Genomic DNA, 17,886 nt, shown 5'->3' on the forward strand with positions numbered 1-17,886 from the left:
CGCGAGCCTTCTCCCTCAAGACCCAAACATTCAAAGCCAATCCCAGCTCACACGCCTTACGTGCTCCCGTCTCAGTGCACAACAGTACTTCAAACTTCGGAGGGGAGCGCGCTCACACGGCTCCAAACGTCAAGAAAAATGCGCGAAAGAGAACTTTGAAAGAGAGAGAGAGAGAGAGAGAGGGAAATTTGAAAGAGAGAGAGAAATTTAGAGAGAGATTTAAGGAGTGAGATAAAAGAGAGAGAGATAGAGATTTAAGAGATTCAGAGAGAGAGAGATCGTTTTAGAGAGATTCAGAGAGAGAGAGAAAGAGAGAGAGAGAGAGAGAAAGAGAGAGAAAGAGAGAGAGAGAGATTTGAGAGAGAGAGAGAGAGAGAGAGAGATTTGAGAGAGAGAGAGAGAGAGAGAGAGAGAGAGAAAGAGAGAGAGAGAGAGAGAGAGAGAGATTTGAGAGAGAGAGAGAGAGAGAGAGAGATTTGAGAGAGAGAGAGAGAGATTTGAGAGAGAGAGAGAGAGAGAGAGAGAGAGAGAGAGAGAGAGAGAGAGAGAGAGAGAGAGAGAGAGAGAGAGAGGTTGGAGTTTGAGAGCGAGCCCTTTCACAGTCTTTCAAGGGTCCGAGCGATGTGTGTGTGTGGTGGCTTTGCGGGGTGAACGTGAGTGTCGGCGCTTGGGAGCATGGCTGAGCCGACGGCGGATGAAATTGCAGGTGTGTCGTTGCCGAGCCGAGGAGGGGAAGAGGGTGTGCGCGGTTGCCGGGGTTGCTTTAGACCGTGTGGCGAGGAGAGCTGGTGGGCTCATGGCCGGGCGTGCACAGCGGCCGTGCTGGATCGCTACAATCGTCTGCCACGCAAGGGAAAGCCAAACCCACGGGAGCTGGAATGGAGTGTGCTGGCCGGCGTGCATTTGGCCCGCCCTGATCATCAGGTGTGTGCCCGTGTGTCCACTTGAAGACCAGACTCGCGCGCGTGTCGCCTCTCATAGGCCATTTTGCATGCGTCATTGTGTTCATGCGAGCTATAGCACGTGGCCTGTTTGGCCACGGGCACCAAGTGTTTGGGCCACGAGCGCCTGGACAAGGAGGGTGGCCTTGTAGTTGATCAACACGCAGAAGTTCTGGCCCGTCGTGCCTTTATCAAGTTGGTTCCTTGTGCGTCGAGCTCCCCGCCGTCGCAGGGCAGTCACGCAAAATGCTTGCTGCGTCTAGGTTTTGTTTCGAGGAGATTCAGCGCGCGCACGCAACCGGCTCGTCGCCATGGCTGGAACCCACATCAAGGCCACCGCATGCGGCTCCTGCGAGCTGGAATTCCGTACCCTACTTTCGCTTTCGACACGACGTCACCATAGCGCTCTACATTAGCCAGGCCCCTTGTACGAAGTTGAGCATTTGCGCCACAATTGCACCGGCCCCTGCCCAGCTCGGCACACACATCCTCGTTTCCACCAACATCCTGCTGGCTCATCTAGGTGGCGACGCATGCATTTTTGAGCTGAGTGAGACAGAACGTATCCGTACGTCCATGCTGTGGGCTTGTGCGTTTGCCCTAGCGGCCGCGATTGGCCTGACAACGTGCTTCATCGCTGTTCCTCAGATGCGGCTAAACGCGCAAAAGTCACCACTGCAGTAGACGCCAAGGTCGACGTGCGCCGAACTGGTGCCAAATCGAATCGTGCTGGTGTCGAGGTAGCCAAGACGTGCTCGCACTATCGCCGAGCCCGTGCGCCATTGGCCTCAACCTTTTTGGTCTCTGTCTAGGAGCCAATGTCAGATGGCGCTGCCTATCACACAACGGGACTTTGGCGCACCAAACCCGGGCGAGGTCCGCCGAGCCATTCCATGTGCTGTTCCGATAAACTTGCAAAATGGTTAGAGCATGTTGCCACATATTTGCCTTCCTTTGCCTTCTTCTTCTTGCGGGCCCTCTTCTGACGACCACCGGTGTTCAGGGCCTGGTGTGGGGCTCAAGGCGCATTGCTTAGTTTGGTGCTGGAGCCTTTTGGGTTCCATCGCATTGTGGTCTCGAGTGACTTTAACCATCCCGCCATGGAGCGAGCAGTCGTGCTGCGCACGGCCGGGTTTGCGCCGCCAAAGGCAAGCGACCCCACAGAGCAAGCGGCGCCGCTCTGGCCCTTACAGAAACAGGTGAGACCATCCAGACCCCGCAGCAAGTTGGGAACGCAGGTTGCGAGCTCTTTTTGGCAGTCAGCTTCCAGCTTACCAGATTATTTTCCGCCAGCCTCGTCTAGAAGGGGCCAAGCCCAAATTTGCAAGCTGCCTACGTGACATGGAGGAGCAGTATTTGCTTGCCAATCCCAATGCGGGTGCGTCTAGTCGTTGGCACCGCCCAAGTGCCTGTGTTGACACTGACGGATGCACCATCGCATTTTCGTTTAGAGTTGCATCAAGTCAAGTTTGTGGGCTGCAGTGACAGCGTGGTAGTCCTTTTCGCGACGACGGGCGAGCCAGAGTGGCATGATGTCATAAACAAAGGGCGGCGAGGTGGCGTGGCTAAACGTAAGGGCAAGGGGTCGGGTGCCGATCTATTCCTACTTGCTCGGCCTCTTCTAGCCAAGCACGCGCTTTTTGAATTGTTGCACACCACCGTGCAAAAGCTGGGATGTGCCGACGTGCTCGCCCCATCATTGACATACGCAGCGACCAAACGATTGGCGCTCGCCCATTCAAGGCGGCGTGATGCCTTCTTGGACCAGGTCCCAAACTGGCGCGGCAATGGAGCTGCAGTCAATGACTTTAGTCTTGCCCATCCTGCCATAGAAAGTTGAATCAAGTCTCGACATTAAATTTTAAAGAGCTAAGCAAAGGCCTCAGATCTGCTCTGAGATTTGAATCCCTCGACCCAATAACGAGAGGGAAAAAAACAAAGTCAAACAGGCGTGCACTCGTGCAACTGTCCAAGGCTTTGGCCATGATATCCACGGGGTAAATTAGGTCTTGGCTGAACGCATGCATGCGCGACTCAAGCACAAACTCAAACTCTTTGGATATCTTTGCATCAGGAATCGAACGCGCGGGTATATGCCAAGCTGATATATTGTTTTGCAAGGCCGTATACCGTATAGGAGATGCTGGCAGCCGGGGCCGCCTTTAGCAGCGTTGGTACGACGCCGCGGTAAAAGCCACGCCAGCCCTCTTGCTGTCGAATTTGGTTAAAAGCGTCGCGAAATCCGTCGTAGCGGTCTGCGCCTGGCATGCCCGAGGCCTAAAGCAGAGAAGCGAAGCGAAAAAAAAAAAAAAGAGAAAGGAACGAAGATGAGTGTCAAGCGGGGCTACTACCGCGGAAAGGGACACCGGGAAGCTCAGCAATACATGAATGTTGCACTCACCTGCAGGCGCGTGCGAACCAGTCCCAGGGGAAAGGTGGCCAGCATGGCAATGCTGGAGGAGGCGACGCCACAACCCAAGAGGGTGAGCACAGAGGGTTTGTTGCGGTCCGTGTGCAGGTACTGCGCAGCCGCGTCTCGGAGTAACGAGTTGGAGGCCAAGTCAATGCCCGCAAAGGGTATGATGCCAATGATACTGATGCGCAGTCCCGAAAATAGCGAACGCCAACCCTCCTCGGCTGCGACCTTCTTAAGGCAATGCGCCAAGCCATTGTAGGTGCCGTGCGGAGCCAGGGCCAGGCGTACTCGAGCAATTTCCAGCGGATAAATGACCATTTGGGAGGCAGCGCCGGCCATGCCACCAGCAACAAAGCGTTCCGTTACCGTCACATTAAACGGATCAGCGGCGAATTGGCGCTTCAAGATATCAAAGGTGGCGTAGCGGATGGATGTTTCCGGTGCAATCTTGATACAGTTGACCCCATTGCCGCGCCAGAGCGCCAACCAGCCCTCTTCTCGAACTGCCTGTTCCCAGACACGGATAAAATTCCCAGCCCCACCGGTGCCGGCTTGCATCATAAGACGAATGCGGTCAATGGGTGCGGTGGCCGAGCGAGAAACGGCGCCGGCAATGCCACCTGCAAGGAGCTGGATGGTCACTTGAGTTGGGGAGAGTTGGGGATCACGGCAAGCATGACCAGCGGCTGCGGCGTTGGCCCTGGAATCAGTGTCGGCCGCTTGGTCTGTAGGGCCCGAGTTGAACGGGGCAGGGGGCCCATCGACTGATTCAACAAAGTGCTGGCGGAGGCTCCACTCGGGGTGGGTGCTTTCGATAAAGGGGGCCGAGAGACGCCAGTACTCATCAAACATGGCGCGGACATTGGTGCCAGGGAGCAGGAGGAGAAAATCTCGAAACTCAGCCCACTGGACGGCACCGTCGTGGTTGACGTCTGCCATGCTTATAAAAGTGGAGATCTCCTCGTCGCTGGCGGCCATGTCAATGTTGTAAAGAGCCAAGCGAAGGTCACCAGCCGTGAGTTTACCGTTAAATTGGGCTTGGTGCTGAAGCTCTCGGAAGGCTTCCCAGAGCTGCTCCTGACGTTGCTCGTAGAAAAGGCGAAACTCTGTGAGGGAGACGCTTTTGTCGTCATCGTCGCAGTTGTCCCGAGCAGCCTCGTGAATGCGCAAGAGCAGATCATCAAGCGTGCTAGCGTTGGCCACCACCCCGAGTGACATGAGCGCCTTGGCCAGTTCGAAGCGGCTGAGTTGTCCGTTGGCGTCAGCGTCCATGTGATGGAAAACACGTTCAATTTCATCCGACGTGGCCAATTGGTTGAGCTCGTCCGACACTTCGGCCACCGTAGTGGCATTGGCAATCACCTTGGGCGGTGTGGTGGGACCACTGGCAGGGGCGACCGTCGCATCAGGAGCCCCAACGGCCCATGGCGCGACAAAGAGTGCGCGGGCCGAGGTTGCAAACCATTGCCAGTAGGATGAGCCCCCCGAGACGTCACGAGATGCTGGTGCGGCTGAAGAGGTACTTGACGTCCGAGGCGTGGAGAGTGGGGCCTGCAGGTTCCGGTCGGCGTGCGCTGCCTGATCATGCTCTTGGTCGGTCGGCGCCATGGCCATGTCGTGGTGATGAAGCGCGTTCCCACGCCAAAACTCCCTGTCACGCTGGTCCTAATTGAGGCACAAGAGCAGGCATTCCGCCTCGTCCTCCCACCAGATGATATACCTCCCAGTGTTCTCCCTGACACCCTCTCAGCTTATCACTGGATGGCTCCACTTCACTCGATAAAAAAAAGGAGAGCAAGTGTTAGTCAGACGAACAAAATTTTTTGACTCCAAAATGAGAGAGGAGAAACTCACATGTGAGAGAGAGAGCTTGAGAGCTTGAGAGCTTGAGAGCTTGAGAGAGAGCTTGAGAGAGAGCTTGAGAGAGAGAGAGAGAGCTTGAGAGAGCTTAAGAGAGAGAGAGAGAGAGAGCTTGAGAGCTTAAGAGAGAGCTTGAAAGCTTAGAGAGAGCTTGAGAGAGAGCTTGAGAGCTTGAGAGAGAGCTTGAGAGCTTAAAAGAGAGAGAGAGAGAGAGTGTGTTTGTGTTGGGAGTTTGTGGGAGTTTAGCATGTGAGCGAAAGAGAGGTGGCAGGAGAGATGGTGCTGGGGTGCGGCATTTGCGGGGGCGCCTTGAGTACATGGGACAAGAAGTTGGCCAAATCAGGGAAGTGAGGACGAATCGATTAACATGCCAAGAGGGAGAATGCGGCCAACGGCTCCGCATAGAGGCGGGGCAGCGGCCGACAGATCTGGGTTTGTGGAAAATCATATGGGCCAAGAGGCGAACGCATGATGCATTTGAAAAGAAAAAGTCAAAGGCCCATCCAGTGGAGCAGCGGAGCGTTGGCATTAGCACACAACGCGCACCCCAAACCGCGGCGCGTCCCACGGAGGAAAGAGGGGAAGGCGCGTCAGGAATTTAGGAGAGAAGTTGCTTGAGGCCGGTGGCTGCTTGCTTTTGTTCGGCCTTTGCCAGCTCGGCCAGAGCCTGGAAGGAGCGGGGTTCGTGCATGGCCATCTCGGACAGCACCTTGCGGTTGAGTTGTACGTCCGCCTGATGACACACAAGGATCGTCCGGTTTGCAATGCGTATGAGCGGATACATTCAGCGCTTTAGTACAGGTTGATCAGATCATTTGGTGCACGGCGTAGCATTTGGAGAGGGCCCACCTTGGCCAGACCGTTGACAAACTGCGAGTAGTTGATATTGTGCTCTTTAGCGCCATAATTGATGCGCTGAATCCACAGCTAATGTAGCATGCCGAGGGCGAAGAACACCACACACGTATCATCAGACGAAATAGTGGCGAATGTCTCAAAGGCATTTGACCCTTGAGCCGGGAGCGGGACGGGTCGGTTTGTTCGGCGAGATGCGAGGGGGCGTACCGAGCGCATGTCACGTTTCTTGAGCTTGCGACCAATATAGCTGGCCTGCATCGCCCGCTCTGCCGCACGAATGGCAATGGTCCAGCAATTTTTCCGCTTGCCATAAAAGCCCTGGTAGCAAACACTCCCTATCAGCCAGGTGTCGATCCATACAAGTCCCAGCGGGGTAGCACGACTGCCGGCCTGGTACTGAGGGTCAGGCCTTTACCTTGGTAATGGCAAAAATCTTGGCACGGCGCGTATAGCGCGTTCCGATACCTGCACCCCCATCACCCCCACGCAGGCACCAAACATGACCAACCAGCCGACCACCGCCCACCAAACTCTCATCCCTCATCCCACAGCACTCCTCTTACCCTCCCTCCTCCCCTCGTCCTCAACCAGCAGTGCTCCGCTCACCTGCACGAGTCATTTTCAAAAGGTCGACCCGCAAGCTAAAACTGCTTTTACACACACACACACACACACACACACACACACACACACACACACACACACACACACACGAGGCAAAGAGAGAGAGAGAGAGAGAGAGAGAGAGAGAGAGAGAGAGAGAGAGAGAGAGAGAGAGAGAGAGAGAGAGAGAGAGAGAGAGAGAGAGAGAGAGAGAGAGAGAGAGAGAGAGAGAGAGAGAGGAGAGAGAGAGAGAGAAAAGAGAGTTTTTGCCTAAGAATTACATTGGTGACAACATCTGTTTTTACCTAGTGTACAGAACAACTGTGCTTGCCAGAAAAAACCCAAGACATTTGTCAGCATTGAAAATTTTGAAAAAAAGTGAGAGAGAGAGAGAGCGGCGACGAGACGGCGGGCGTCGGCGCATCACTCGCTGCCTCTTGAATGGGGGGCGTGGTGGCAAGGTGGAGGGCATGGGAAGGGCGTACATTGAAGTGGAGAGGTTGGGGAGAACACGTTTATGTTGGACTTTGATCTTGTATTGGGCGTCTGTTGTGATGCTGTGCTGCGCTGCGCTGCGCTCCTTGCAATGCTTATTCAGCTGTGCCCCTCGACAAACAGGTGCTTTGCCGGAAGTGAGGTGCTTGTACGCGCTGCATTTGCCTTTGGTGCAACGGGTGCCAATTCCTGGGGAACCGTCGAGGCCAGAGGCCTGGTTAGCAGGCGGCATGTGTTTGGATGAGGTGCGTCACGCTTCTGCCGTCCCTTTTTGTGTCACTCACAATATGCTCATATTGGTTCATCCCTGTTGCTTCCTTCCGGCCGCGTCGGTGGGCCGTGTAGTGCCGCGCCCTGGCCGCCCAGGCAGCCGCCGCCTACCAAAATGAAACGGCCATCTTCTGGTTCAACAAAGCCATTTCGCTGTCTTCAGGTGTGCCCATCCTTCCATCCACTGGGCCAGCGAGCATGCGATCAACCACTGCTCAGACACTCGATCTTGATCGCCTCTAGGTGCCGTGAAAGACGTCTACGCACTCGGTCAGCAACTCAGACAGAACCGCGAACCCAAACGAGCCATTGCGTTGCTCCACCGCTTTAAGCTTGTCGTCCCCAACGTCGCTTGCCGCCACCTTGCGGCTCTTTGCCACTTTGATCTTGAGGAGTACCGCGACGCCCTGGACACAATTGGCAACACTGAGGCCGCCTTCGCTCAGCTTTTGAGCAACGTCCAGGTGGATGACACATTTGCACCCATTGCCAACATCTCCGTATCCTTGGCTCTGCTCCGTGCCCGTATCCATGAACAACTTGACAACCTTCAGCTGGCCACCGAGTCCTACCTTTGTGCCCTCAAGCACGACATGACCTGCATGGAAGCCCTCAACCGGCTGACCAACCACTACATGCTTACCCTCAGCCAAGAAAAAAAGCTGCTGGCACAGGCCGTTCAGTATGCCCGCGAAACAGACACACCCGCCGCTCAGTTGATCTTGACCTTTTACAAACACAAACTCAATCGCGTCAGTTTGTCGGGTCCTTCGTTTCGCCTCCAGCCCAGTCGGCTCAGCCCACCTTCATCCTGCGCGCATCCTTGTATAACACCGCCTCTTCATCTGTGCCCATAGGCCGCAGCTCAGGACCGAAAGGACAAGTCAATCTCCTTTCCCGAGTTGCTACAGAACAATCAGGTCTTCTTGTCTTGCTGTTGCCTTTGGCACAGCCTCGTCAGGCCCCACCTGGCCTCACCACGTCGTCGTGTGGATGATGCACTTTGATCTTTGATACATTTGCAGGACGTGCGCATTGAACGTGCCAAGGATTTGTTTCGAGCTTGTCGCTTTCACGAGTGCTACGAAGAAACCACGGCGTAAGTTCTTGGTTTGCCTGCCGAAGCGGGCCTCGCCCATCCTGCCTGATGCCTGACGCCGGCGTTGCAACGAATTTAGTATTTTGGACGAAGACCCCTACGCGGTCGGCTGCTTGCCCACACACATAGCTTGCCTCGTCGAACTCAATGACACCAGTGGCCTCTTTTATCTGGCTCACCAGCTGGTGGACTCGAGTCCCAAAGATGCGGTTCGAACTCTGCGCCCCCGCCTCCATCTTGCACACAGCGTGCTGGTGCTGACTGAATCTGCCTGTGCAGATCTCGTGGCATGCTGTTGCCACATACTATTTACACGTTCGGGATCATGAGCAGGCCCGCCGCTATTATGGCAAGGCCACCAAACTTCAGAACAACTGCGGCGACGCCTGGATAGGCTTCGGACATTCATTTGCACTCGAGGTACTGTATGACTTTTGCGCTTTCCGTGAACCGAACCATCCGACCTGACTAGCGCTCATCCGAGTTTGATGTGGTTGTCAACATGCTCAGGGAGAACACGACCAGGCCATGGCCGCCTACAGCACGGCTGCCCGCATCATGCCGGGCTCACACCTGCCGCTGATGTACATTGGCATGGAATACAGCGCCACAGATCACCATGAGCTCGCAAAAAGCTATTTTGAACGAGCCATGACCCGCTACGGTACGGTGTGATTGCTCGCCGTCGCTCTCAAACTCGCTCATCCTGTCCTCGAATGATGGCTTTTGTGATCGTTGGGCCTCATTTCCGGCTCCTTCTTGATGAACCCAAGACGCCGACCCGCTCCTCTGGCACGAACAGGGCATTCTCAACCTGAAGCTCGGTTTTTTTGATGTGGCCGTCGAGAATTTGAGAAACGCCCTCGACCTGGCCAGCGCACAAAACTCGATGGTTTGAACCCAGTCAGGTCGCCCTCCTGCACCGTGCCATCGCACGCCACTCATTACGTCGGTCCTTCTGGCTGTGCCACAGACAACTCGCCATCGGGTGGCTTCATTTAATGCCCTGGGCCGCGCATACCATAGCTCGCAGTGCGTCTAGTTTTGCATCTCCCCGCTAAAAGCCTTCTCGTCACACGGGACGGCTCGTCCAACCAGACCGCAGCACTGCTGCACAACATTCATGGCCATTTCGTTGTCTTCCTCTTGTTCGTCCACTCCAGATGGTACGAAGAGGCCATTGGATTTTATGAGCAGGCCTTGGCCTTGGATGGCCGGAATGGCGAGGCACATGCAGGCATTGGTGCCTGCTATCATGAGCAAGATGACCTGGGTGCGGCCATCGAGTCCTATCATCAGGTAAGCAAGACACTTGGGCCAGCCCCTTATGTTTCCGCACCAGCCATGTCTCCTGCTTTGCATCTTTGCCAGGAAAGTCACACTCTCACTTTTCTATGCTTGACGTATAGGCTCTGGCTGTGCAGCCTGCCAACGTGTTTGCTCAGGTGCTTCTGGATCACGCTCTGCTCGAAGAAGCCGACCAGCACCTGCGCGATATCGATGACTGCCTGTTAGACCAGTTTGCGACCAACTCCCTGTCAGGCATTGCTGGTTTTGATGAGAGTGACCCCTTGATAAGCCATCGTAGCACTGGCCAGCCCCCGCTGCAAGCACACCACCGTGAGCCACAGATTGAGCCACCGGAGAATGAGCGTTTTCCGCCGCCATCCCGCCTACCATCGAACAATCTCAGACTGTCGCCCATCCCGCAAGACTCAGACACCTCTGCCCTCGACGAATCAGCCATGGACATGTCTGATGCGTGAAATGTAACATACGGGCCCCCCGCCCCCCGCTTTTTTTTTTTGGCTTTTGTTGCGATCCGCGATCCTCAAACCCCAGAGGAAGTTGCACAGCACCAAGACAAGAAGATCAAAAGACAATCAATTTGACGTTGTCATGTGGGTATGCGTGGTCCTCATTCTCATAAATGCCCCGATGAAGACGAGACAACCTTGAACCAGACCCAACACTTTAGCATGGAGTCATGATCTCACGAGCACGCAAAAGCGAGATGAAAGAGAAAGGAAAAAAAAAAGAGAGAGAGAGAGAGAGAAACTAAACGAATCGACTGCAAGAATATACAGGGAGGCACGGCGGTAGTTGAGGAAGGAAAAACAAAACAAAAGTCAAGGAGCTTTGAACAACTGCGCCTCACAAAACAAACCAAGCCTGAGACGAACAGACAGAGAAGCACACCAGACAGAGAAGCACACAAGCCAAAGGAGACAGAAGAGAAACGCGACAAAACGTTGAGTGCGATTTCTCGTGTTTCCTACTGGCGAACAGATGGCTTGCGCTTCTTGTTCTTGTTCATGGTCGCAAGCATGAGCGAGATGTAAGAGGTCAAAAGGTCATCCATCTTGTAGCCAAGAGTCGTCTCGCACAGCAGCTTCGACCCGCGCACCAGGTTACCGATGGCCATGTGGAAATATGTGCCACCAGAACTCCAGTTTGAGATTTTGGTAAAAGGGTAGGTGTCGATAATTTCCTTGTTCTTCGGGTTGATCAAGTTCACGCCGGCCTTGTTGATGGCAATGAGCAGCTGCTGCGGATACTTGGGCTCGGTGGTCTGCTTGACCTCGAAAAAGGCGCTGCCAAACGTCGGCCAGCGCTGGATAATCTTCAAAAAGGAGATCTTGGCGTCATCGCGGCTCTTACCCGAGTGCTTGTTAAAGGCCAGAACAATGGCCTTCTTCCACTCCTCCGGATTCATGGTTTGAATTAAATCAAAGGGCACGAGCTCGCGCAGGAACTGCGGGATGGAGCCAAACTCCTTCTTGTCGTCGCCAAAGCGGACACGGTATTGGAGGGCGGCTAGCTGCACCGCCTCCTCCTTAGTGCACTTGTGGTAGCCTCGCAACAGCTTGGGCAGCTCCTGATGGTAATGGAACATGCAATCGGCGCGCGGATCCTGCCCCACCACCGTGGTTGACCACAGTTTCTTCAGAAAGAGGACTGAGTAGGTGAGCGTGGGGTTGACCATCTGATCCTTGGGCGCGGTGCCTTGCTTTGTCTTCTTCAGCCACTCGGTCAGATGACGAACAAAGTCAAAGAAGAAGTCACCCTCGGGCACACTGATCACCTTGTCCGCAATCTTGACGAAGAGCGAGAAACCCTCGGTCGTCTGTAGACCAAGTTTTTCCCCGATGCTGGCACAAAAGTCCTTGGCACGCGTGGACGACTCCACTTCAAACGAGAGGTTGGAATCGTCAGGGAAGTATACCTTGTGGTTGATGGTCACTTTCTTGTTCTGAATGACCTCCACTTCGACAATGTGCGGCGGGTACTTGCGGGGGCCGTTGCGGATGGCCTTGGCCACGCGAGATTGGCATTCCTGCGCCAGAGGATGACGCGAGGCCTTGGACCGCAGGAAGGCAGTCACCTCCTTTTGCAGAAGATTCGAGCAGGGGAAACAACCAGTGCACAGCCAAAGGAGCTCCCAGCCACGCTCTTCGGAGATGCGTGTCTTGTTGTCTGTGAGCTGCTTGATGAGCTGGACGTACACCTCGTCGCGCAGCATTTCATGGGCTAGGGGCGCCTCAAAGATGACATCAGTCAGCTCGGTGCTGATGCGCGCCTTCTTGGACGGGTAGTCACCCATGTACTTCATGATGGCCTGGAAAATTTGCACGGCCTTCACGCTAAGCTCTTCGTGGGCACAAACCTTCTTGAGCAACGGTTGCTTCAAGACCTCACGCGAGTAGCTCCAAGGGTTGGACGAGGCACCGCCCTTGCGCGATCGGCGACTCAACGTGCGCGTCAAGGACTTTTTGGACGGGGCACGGAAGTGTTCGAGAGCAAACTGCTCCAGCGAGTACGCCTCGCCCTCATCTTCGTCGTCAATCTGCAAAGCGTCCACCAGAGCATCGGCAGCCGCATCGCTGTTGTCCGAGAAGAGGGCCAGTACCTCTTGCGGGGGCTTGATGACCGTGGGCAGGACGTAGACGCAGTTGGCTGGGAAGTCGCCCTCCTCGCCCGTGCGGTCACAGCGGCCAAAGCACCAGCCCGAGTGCATGACGGCATGGCCATCATCATTGTCCAGGCAAATCAAATCGCCCTTCTTGAAGCTCAGGAAGGAGGAACCTTCCCCAGGGGCCGAGTAGTCTTGCATGGCCACCACAAACTTGGAGCGATGGCGCAAGCCTTCGAGGAACCCAAGCACGAGATCCCGAATGTCTTCGCCATTGGTCGAGGTGAAAGTGTACTCATCGCCCTTGATGGTGGTGATGGTGAAACTCTGACCCGAGGACTTGCCCGTGCGGCTGCTCGAGACGTTGGTGATCTCCGGATAGGAGCATTCAAGCAAGACATGCTCCTGGTCATCCACAATGTAGACGCCGGTCCAGTTGACGGCAATGATCACGTCATTCTTGGGCAGTGAGGGGCCAGAGAATTTGTAGGCCTCATAGAAGCGAGAGAAGAGAAGCGGCCACTCGGTACGAGCAAAGTCGACCACTTGTTCCTTGACCTTCTGTGCCGGCCACGAGTGTTTGGTGTATTCGCCCTTGGCGTGGCACTTTTCAATCTTGGGCGCCCACTTGTCGGCGGAGCGCGACTGCAGAGCTGTGTCTGGAATGTACGAGGGCACGAGGCGCAGCAGGCGCTCCGAGTCCATGTTGGGGCCGTACTCGACGTAAAACTGCTTGGCCGCGATCTCAGCAAGCTGGTCCTCCTTTTCGCAGCGGTACTCGCCAAACTTGATGCCACGCACCACCTGTTGATAAATGAGGTTGGTACCAACGGCATCGTCGGCCGGGTTGTGCCAGGGCGCAAAGATCTCCTTGCGGAAGAAAAGGCGCCAAGGCGCATTGCGTTCCTGGGCACCCTGCTCCTTGGCGTACTGTTCGCACTGGGAGATGGCGTCCATGACATGGTCACCGCCACTGCCCAGGGATGAGACCTTATCAAAGAGGGCAATGTAGAGGCTGAACCCAAACTTGTCCTTGAGACCAATCTTCTCAGCGAGCTGATCACAAAGCTCCGAAGCCGTGGTGGCCGAGTCGGCCAGAAGTGTCTTGGTGTTGCCATCCATGAAGGTGATGGGCAGCATCAAGGGCTTCTTGCTCTTGGTTGCCTGCAGCTCGAGCCAGCTCGGGGGCTGGTGGCGGGTGCCGTTGAGCTGCGTGCGCTTGAGGCGCTCCTCGCAGTAAGGGGCGTAGCCTGGGGGACCCTCGCTGATGAAGCAGCGGAGGTACTTCACAAACTTGTCCGAGGGCGCAAAGCAGCCAATGCAAAGAGAGAGCAGGATCCAGCCACGGGCGTGGCTCGACTTGCTGGGGTTTTGGGTGAGCTGCTTGCAAATTTGGCAGTAGATCTCGTCACGCAGCTCGGGGCGCAGGATGCCGTGGCCAATGATAAAGTGCAGCTTTTCCAAGTTAGTGGTGGGGCGGTTCTGAAGCGGCATGACGGCATCGGGCTTGTAACCCTCGCCCTGCGCCGCCTCGCCGTTCTCCTCCTGCTGGGCGCGCATGCGCTCCGTCTCGTACTGCTCTTGCATTTCGCGGCTCATCTTGGACTTCTTGCGCAGCGTCATGCTGGCCAACTTGCGGCGAATCGACTTTTCGCGCTTGTCTTCCTCGGGTGCACCACCAGCAGCAGCGCCGGCTGGAGTAGCAGCGCCGGCCATTTCAATGTTGGCGGCCATCTCTTGAGCGTCGGCCTCGCTCATGTTGATGCTCTTGCGCGAAAACTTGCGTCCAAGCGTCTTGTACATACGGCCCATAACGGACTGGCTTTGGTCGCTGGCCTCGTTGGCCTGGACGTACTTGGGCTCGGGCATGTCTCCCATGAAGCGAAGGATGGTAATCCAGACGGAGAGCGCAGCTTGCTGGTCAGAGGGCGAGGTCAGGTTGAGCAAGGGCTGCTTGAGGGGGCGGCGGATGTAAAAGGCGTTTGTGTTGCCCTGGAAGTAGGTGGAGGCAAACTTGGTGAACTTGAAGGACGAGATGTCCTCGTCCATATCGGGGATGACGCGCGAGTCGCCGAAACCAAAGCCGTCGTCGTCGCCCTGGCCTTGCGGCAGGTCAGCAAATCCCATGGGCCCATCACCCTTGGCACCTTCTTCCTCGTCCACAAAGCCAAACATCTCGTCAACCAAGGCAGAGTCGTTGACTTCCTGGTTCTCGCGCTTGGCGCGGTCGGCCTCGGCCTGCTCAATTTCCTGGCGCTTTGCTTCGGCCTCACGGTGCTTGCGCTCCTTCTCCTCCTGGATCTTGCGCATGGCCTCTTGCTTTTGACGCTCAGCCTCCTCTTGTTGGAGACCGGCCTTGATGGCATCTTGGCGGGCGCGCTCAGCACGGTATTCGTCCTGCAGGAATTTGGTGCGCTGGATGTCGAGTACCATGCGGAAGACAGCCTGGAGTCGCGAGACGGCATCGACGATGCCAGTAAAGGTGCGGCGGGCCACAAAGCCGCGCACATACATTTGAAGGCCAGCCATGCGGGTGCGGAGGGCCGTAAAATCTTGGCTCAGCTTGCGAGCCTTGATCATGGCCTGGAGGCGGCCAAAGCCGGTACGCATGGCTTTGAGACGCTCGGTGGCCAGGTAGGTGCGGAGTGCAGCCTGAATGGTCACCATAGAGGACTTCATATTGATGAAACGCTCACGTGCAAAGGCACCGCGAAGCATGCGCTGGAGGACCACGGCCTTGCTGGTGAAGACGCGTTCACGGGCATTTTCGAGCTCTTGATCGTGGTGGTCCTTGAAGAAGATCTTGGTAGTACCCATCTGCCAGTCGGCGTTCTCAGCGGGACCCAGAACGCTGGCAGCGAGCTTCTCCGAGGAGGCACGGTCGTCGCCACCAGGCGGGGGCACTGAGGGGTCGAGAAGGCGGTAGCGACGCACGAACGCCTCAAAGAGATGACGAATCGGGTAGCCGGCGCGGCGGATGCGAATTGTCTCCATCATACCCGAGTAACGGAGCTGGCGCGTGCAAAGCAAGCGATCAAACTCGTTGGGGCGCTTGTTCTCATTGGGCTTGATGCAACGGACGAAGAAGGGGTTGCAGGCACCGAGGGTCTTCATGAGGGCATCGAGGGAGCGCTTGAACTGGCCAGCCAAGGTAGCCTTCTTGGCGCGCGTCTCGCTGCCGGCCTTGGCTTCTTGGGCAAAGAGGTCGACCAGGAACTCGTTGGGGGACATGACAATGTTCTGGAGGAGATCGTTGCTAAAGGTGTCACGGTTCTTCTCCAAAAAGCCGTTGGACAGGTAAAAGACCTGGCCGGCAAAGTGTTGGATACCAAAGTTGGGATCCTGACGCGAGCGGGGCTTGACGTAGAGGTCGTTCGACTCGTGATTGCTGTGCAGCTTGGTCAGGAGGGACTCGTCCGTACCCTTGGGAAACTTTGATTCCTCATCGACCAGAGCCAGAATGTTCATGGGCTTTTCGGCAATCATATCCAGGACGGGCTGGTTGTCCGTAAACTCAATCTTGGACCAGTTGATAGACTCCTTGTCGTACTCGAGCTGCTCGAGCTTGAAAATGTGTTGGACGAAAAACTGCTGCAGGTTTTCATTGCAAAAGTTGATGCAAAGCTGCTCAAAGGAGTTGACACCAAAGTTTTCAAAGCCAAAGATGTCCAGGACGCCAATGCTGTAGCGGGCACCGCCGCTGCCCTCCTTGTAGATGGCGAGGTTGATCTTGTCGACGAGCCAGATGAAAACACGGCCGTAGACCTGCTTGACAAAGGCGTCACGGACGTCGATTGCCTTTTCGACGCTGAGGGGCTTCTTGATGACCTCACCACGCGTGACCTGGGTGGCAATGGTAAGCGCCTCGGCGATGGGGTCCGAGTCTAGCTCCATAAGCTTGCAGGCGGCTTCGAGAGGCGTGGTGTCCACAATGTCCGAGCCTTCCATGTTGCTGATGGTGGTGGCATCGTATTCAAGATTGCCCAGATGGAGGAAGGAGGCCACAAGCTTGAAGACGTTGTCTTGGTCCTGGTCGGAGAAGCCCAGCACCTTCATGGCGCCGACGATGGAACCCCACTCTTCAACATCATCGACATTGGGCAGGACGGTGCAGTTGCCACCGGTAAGGTAGTTGTAGTCCTCAGCCTTGGTCAGCATGTAGCGCGACTTTTGCTCGGGCGTGGAACCGGCAATGAGCCGGTAAAAGACGTGGTAGTTGCGCTCGTTCTCGGCCTGAAACGACAGGCGAGACTTTTCAAGCAGGTACTGCTCGATGCGAGAGCCCTCAATGGCACCTAAAACGCGGAGAGGGCGGGGGTGAGCGACAGGCAGATGGGAAACTGAAACAATGCCACTCACGGGCGCAAGGCGTGTAGCGGCGACAGGCAGCTGGGCATACCTTCGGCATCAAAATGCACGTCAATGTATTTGCCGAAACGAGATGAATTGTCATTGCGGATGGTCTTGGCGTTGCCAAAGGCTTCGAGGATGGGGTTGGCCTCGAGAATCTGCTGTTCGATCCAAGAATGCTGGCCTGACACAGCAGCCAAGAACTGCAAGACAAGCTTGGTGGTCTCGGTCTTACCGGCACCCGACTCGCCCGAGATGACGCAGCACTGATTACGGCGCTCGCGACGCATCATGGTGTAGGAGGCATCGGCGATGGCGAAAATGTGGGGTGGCAGGTCGCCAATTTTCTGACCCTTGTACTTTTCAATGTGTTCCGCGTCATAAATGGGGAGGAGCTGGTAAGGGTTGACGGCCACGAGAATGGAGCCGGTGAAGGTGTACAGGTTGCAGCCATTTGGGTCGTTGTAGCGAATCTGCAAGTTGCGCAAGATGCCCGCCTCATGCAAATCACCCAGTTGAATCTGCAAATGGGTGTGCGACATGATGAGAGCGAGAATAATGTAGGCGCGTCACTGGCCGAGTCTGCAGGCACAGGGACTGTGCGAAACGCCTTTGGACGAACCATGTCCTCTACACCCTCGGCCGAGGTGGAGTGCATAATCTTCAGCTGCGTATCTGCCTTTTCGGTTGGAATCCAGACTTCCTGCACGAAAAAGATGAGTTTGAAAGCGGGGGTGAGAATGAGGGCGGCACGGGATGGCTGTGGCAAGGGGTTGCGAGACAAGGAAGAAGGGAGGCACGAACCTCATTGTCGTCCGTTTTGATGACAATCTGACCTTGATCAGCGGAAACGACGGCAGCACCAATGGGCAAGTCAAACTCGCCAGTGGCACCGCTGTCATACCAGACCAGATCGCCCTATCGGCCGAGTGTAGCACATTCATCAAAAAAGCTGATGAGACAGCAAGAAACAAAGGGGCGCGTGGCAGGCCACGGCAAAGGCACAAAGCAGATCCGCCCACCATCACGACTAACCTTGGCCACGACAACCATGGCGGCGGTTGCGATCAATGTCTAGCAC

General features: G+C 55.8%; 6 protein-coding genes across 6 annotated transcripts; 1 reads left to right on the top strand and 5 right to left on the bottom strand.

Annotated features, from left to right (window-relative positions):
- Window positions 1-283: 283 nt before the first annotated feature.
- MONBRDRAFT_25414 (uncharacterized protein) lies at window positions 284-798 on the bottom strand (the record flags this gene model as incomplete). Its single annotated transcript, XM_001745868.1, has 2 exons — window positions 284-603; window positions 654-798. The coding sequence occupies 2 exons, from the start codon at window positions 796-798 to the stop codon at window positions 284-286; spliced, it is 465 nt and encodes a 154-aa protein (XP_001745920.1).
- A 2,213-nt stretch (window positions 799-3,011) lies between these two features.
- MONBRDRAFT_37060 (uncharacterized protein) lies at window positions 3,012-3,696 on the bottom strand (the record flags this gene model as incomplete). The annotated part of the gene is made up of 3 exons (XM_001745869.1): window positions 3,012-3,101; window positions 3,140-3,218; window positions 3,326-3,696. 3 exons carry the CDS (start codon window positions 3,694-3,696, stop codon window positions 3,012-3,014), a joined length of 540 nt encoding a protein of 179 aa, XP_001745921.1.
- A 203-nt stretch (window positions 3,697-3,899) lies between these two features.
- MONBRDRAFT_8203 (uncharacterized protein) lies at window positions 3,900-4,971 on the bottom strand (the record flags this gene model as incomplete). Its single annotated transcript, XM_001745870.1, has 1 exon — window positions 3,900-4,971. A coding segment is annotated over one exon (1,072 nt), but the record flags the coding sequence as incomplete, so codon positions are not given.
- A 2,293-nt stretch (window positions 4,972-7,264) lies between these two features.
- Window positions 7,265-10,416, top strand: MONBRDRAFT_32412 (uncharacterized protein; the record flags this gene model as incomplete). The annotated part of the gene is made up of 12 exons (XM_001745734.1): window positions 7,265-7,390; window positions 7,519-7,606; window positions 7,687-8,195; window positions 8,301-8,363; window positions 8,469-8,542; window positions 8,622-8,751; window positions 8,876-8,962; window positions 9,053-9,211; window positions 9,345-9,434; window positions 9,516-9,574; window positions 9,706-9,841; window positions 9,952-10,416. 12 exons carry the CDS (start codon window positions 7,265-7,267, stop codon window positions 10,306-10,308), a joined length of 1,878 nt encoding a protein of 625 aa, XP_001745786.1. The 3' UTR covers window positions 10,309-10,416.
- Window positions 10,417-10,817: 401 nt separating this feature from the next.
- MONBRDRAFT_37062 (uncharacterized protein) lies at window positions 10,818-16,613 on the bottom strand (the record flags this gene model as incomplete). Its single annotated transcript, XM_001745871.1, has 3 exons — window positions 10,818-13,937; window positions 14,032-14,149; window positions 14,236-16,613. 3 exons carry the CDS (start codon window positions 16,611-16,613, stop codon window positions 10,818-10,820), a joined length of 5,616 nt encoding a protein of 1,871 aa, XP_001745923.1.
- Window positions 16,614-16,854: 241 nt separating this feature from the next.
- MONBRDRAFT_8206 (uncharacterized protein) lies at window positions 16,855-17,858 on the bottom strand (the record flags this gene model as incomplete). Its single annotated transcript, XM_001745872.1, has 4 exons — window positions 16,855-17,326; window positions 17,428-17,508; window positions 17,610-17,723; window positions 17,841-17,858. Coding segments are annotated over 4 exons (685 nt in total), but the record flags the coding sequence as incomplete, so codon positions are not given.
- Window positions 17,859-17,886: the final 28 nt, after the last annotated feature.

Source organism: Monosiga brevicollis, genomic scaffold (assembly GCF_000002865.3).
Source record: "Monosiga brevicollis MX1 MONBRscaffold_10 genomic scaffold, whole genome shotgun sequence".
Lineage (NCBI taxonomy): Eukaryota > Choanoflagellata > Craspedida > Salpingoecidae > Monosiga > Monosiga brevicollis.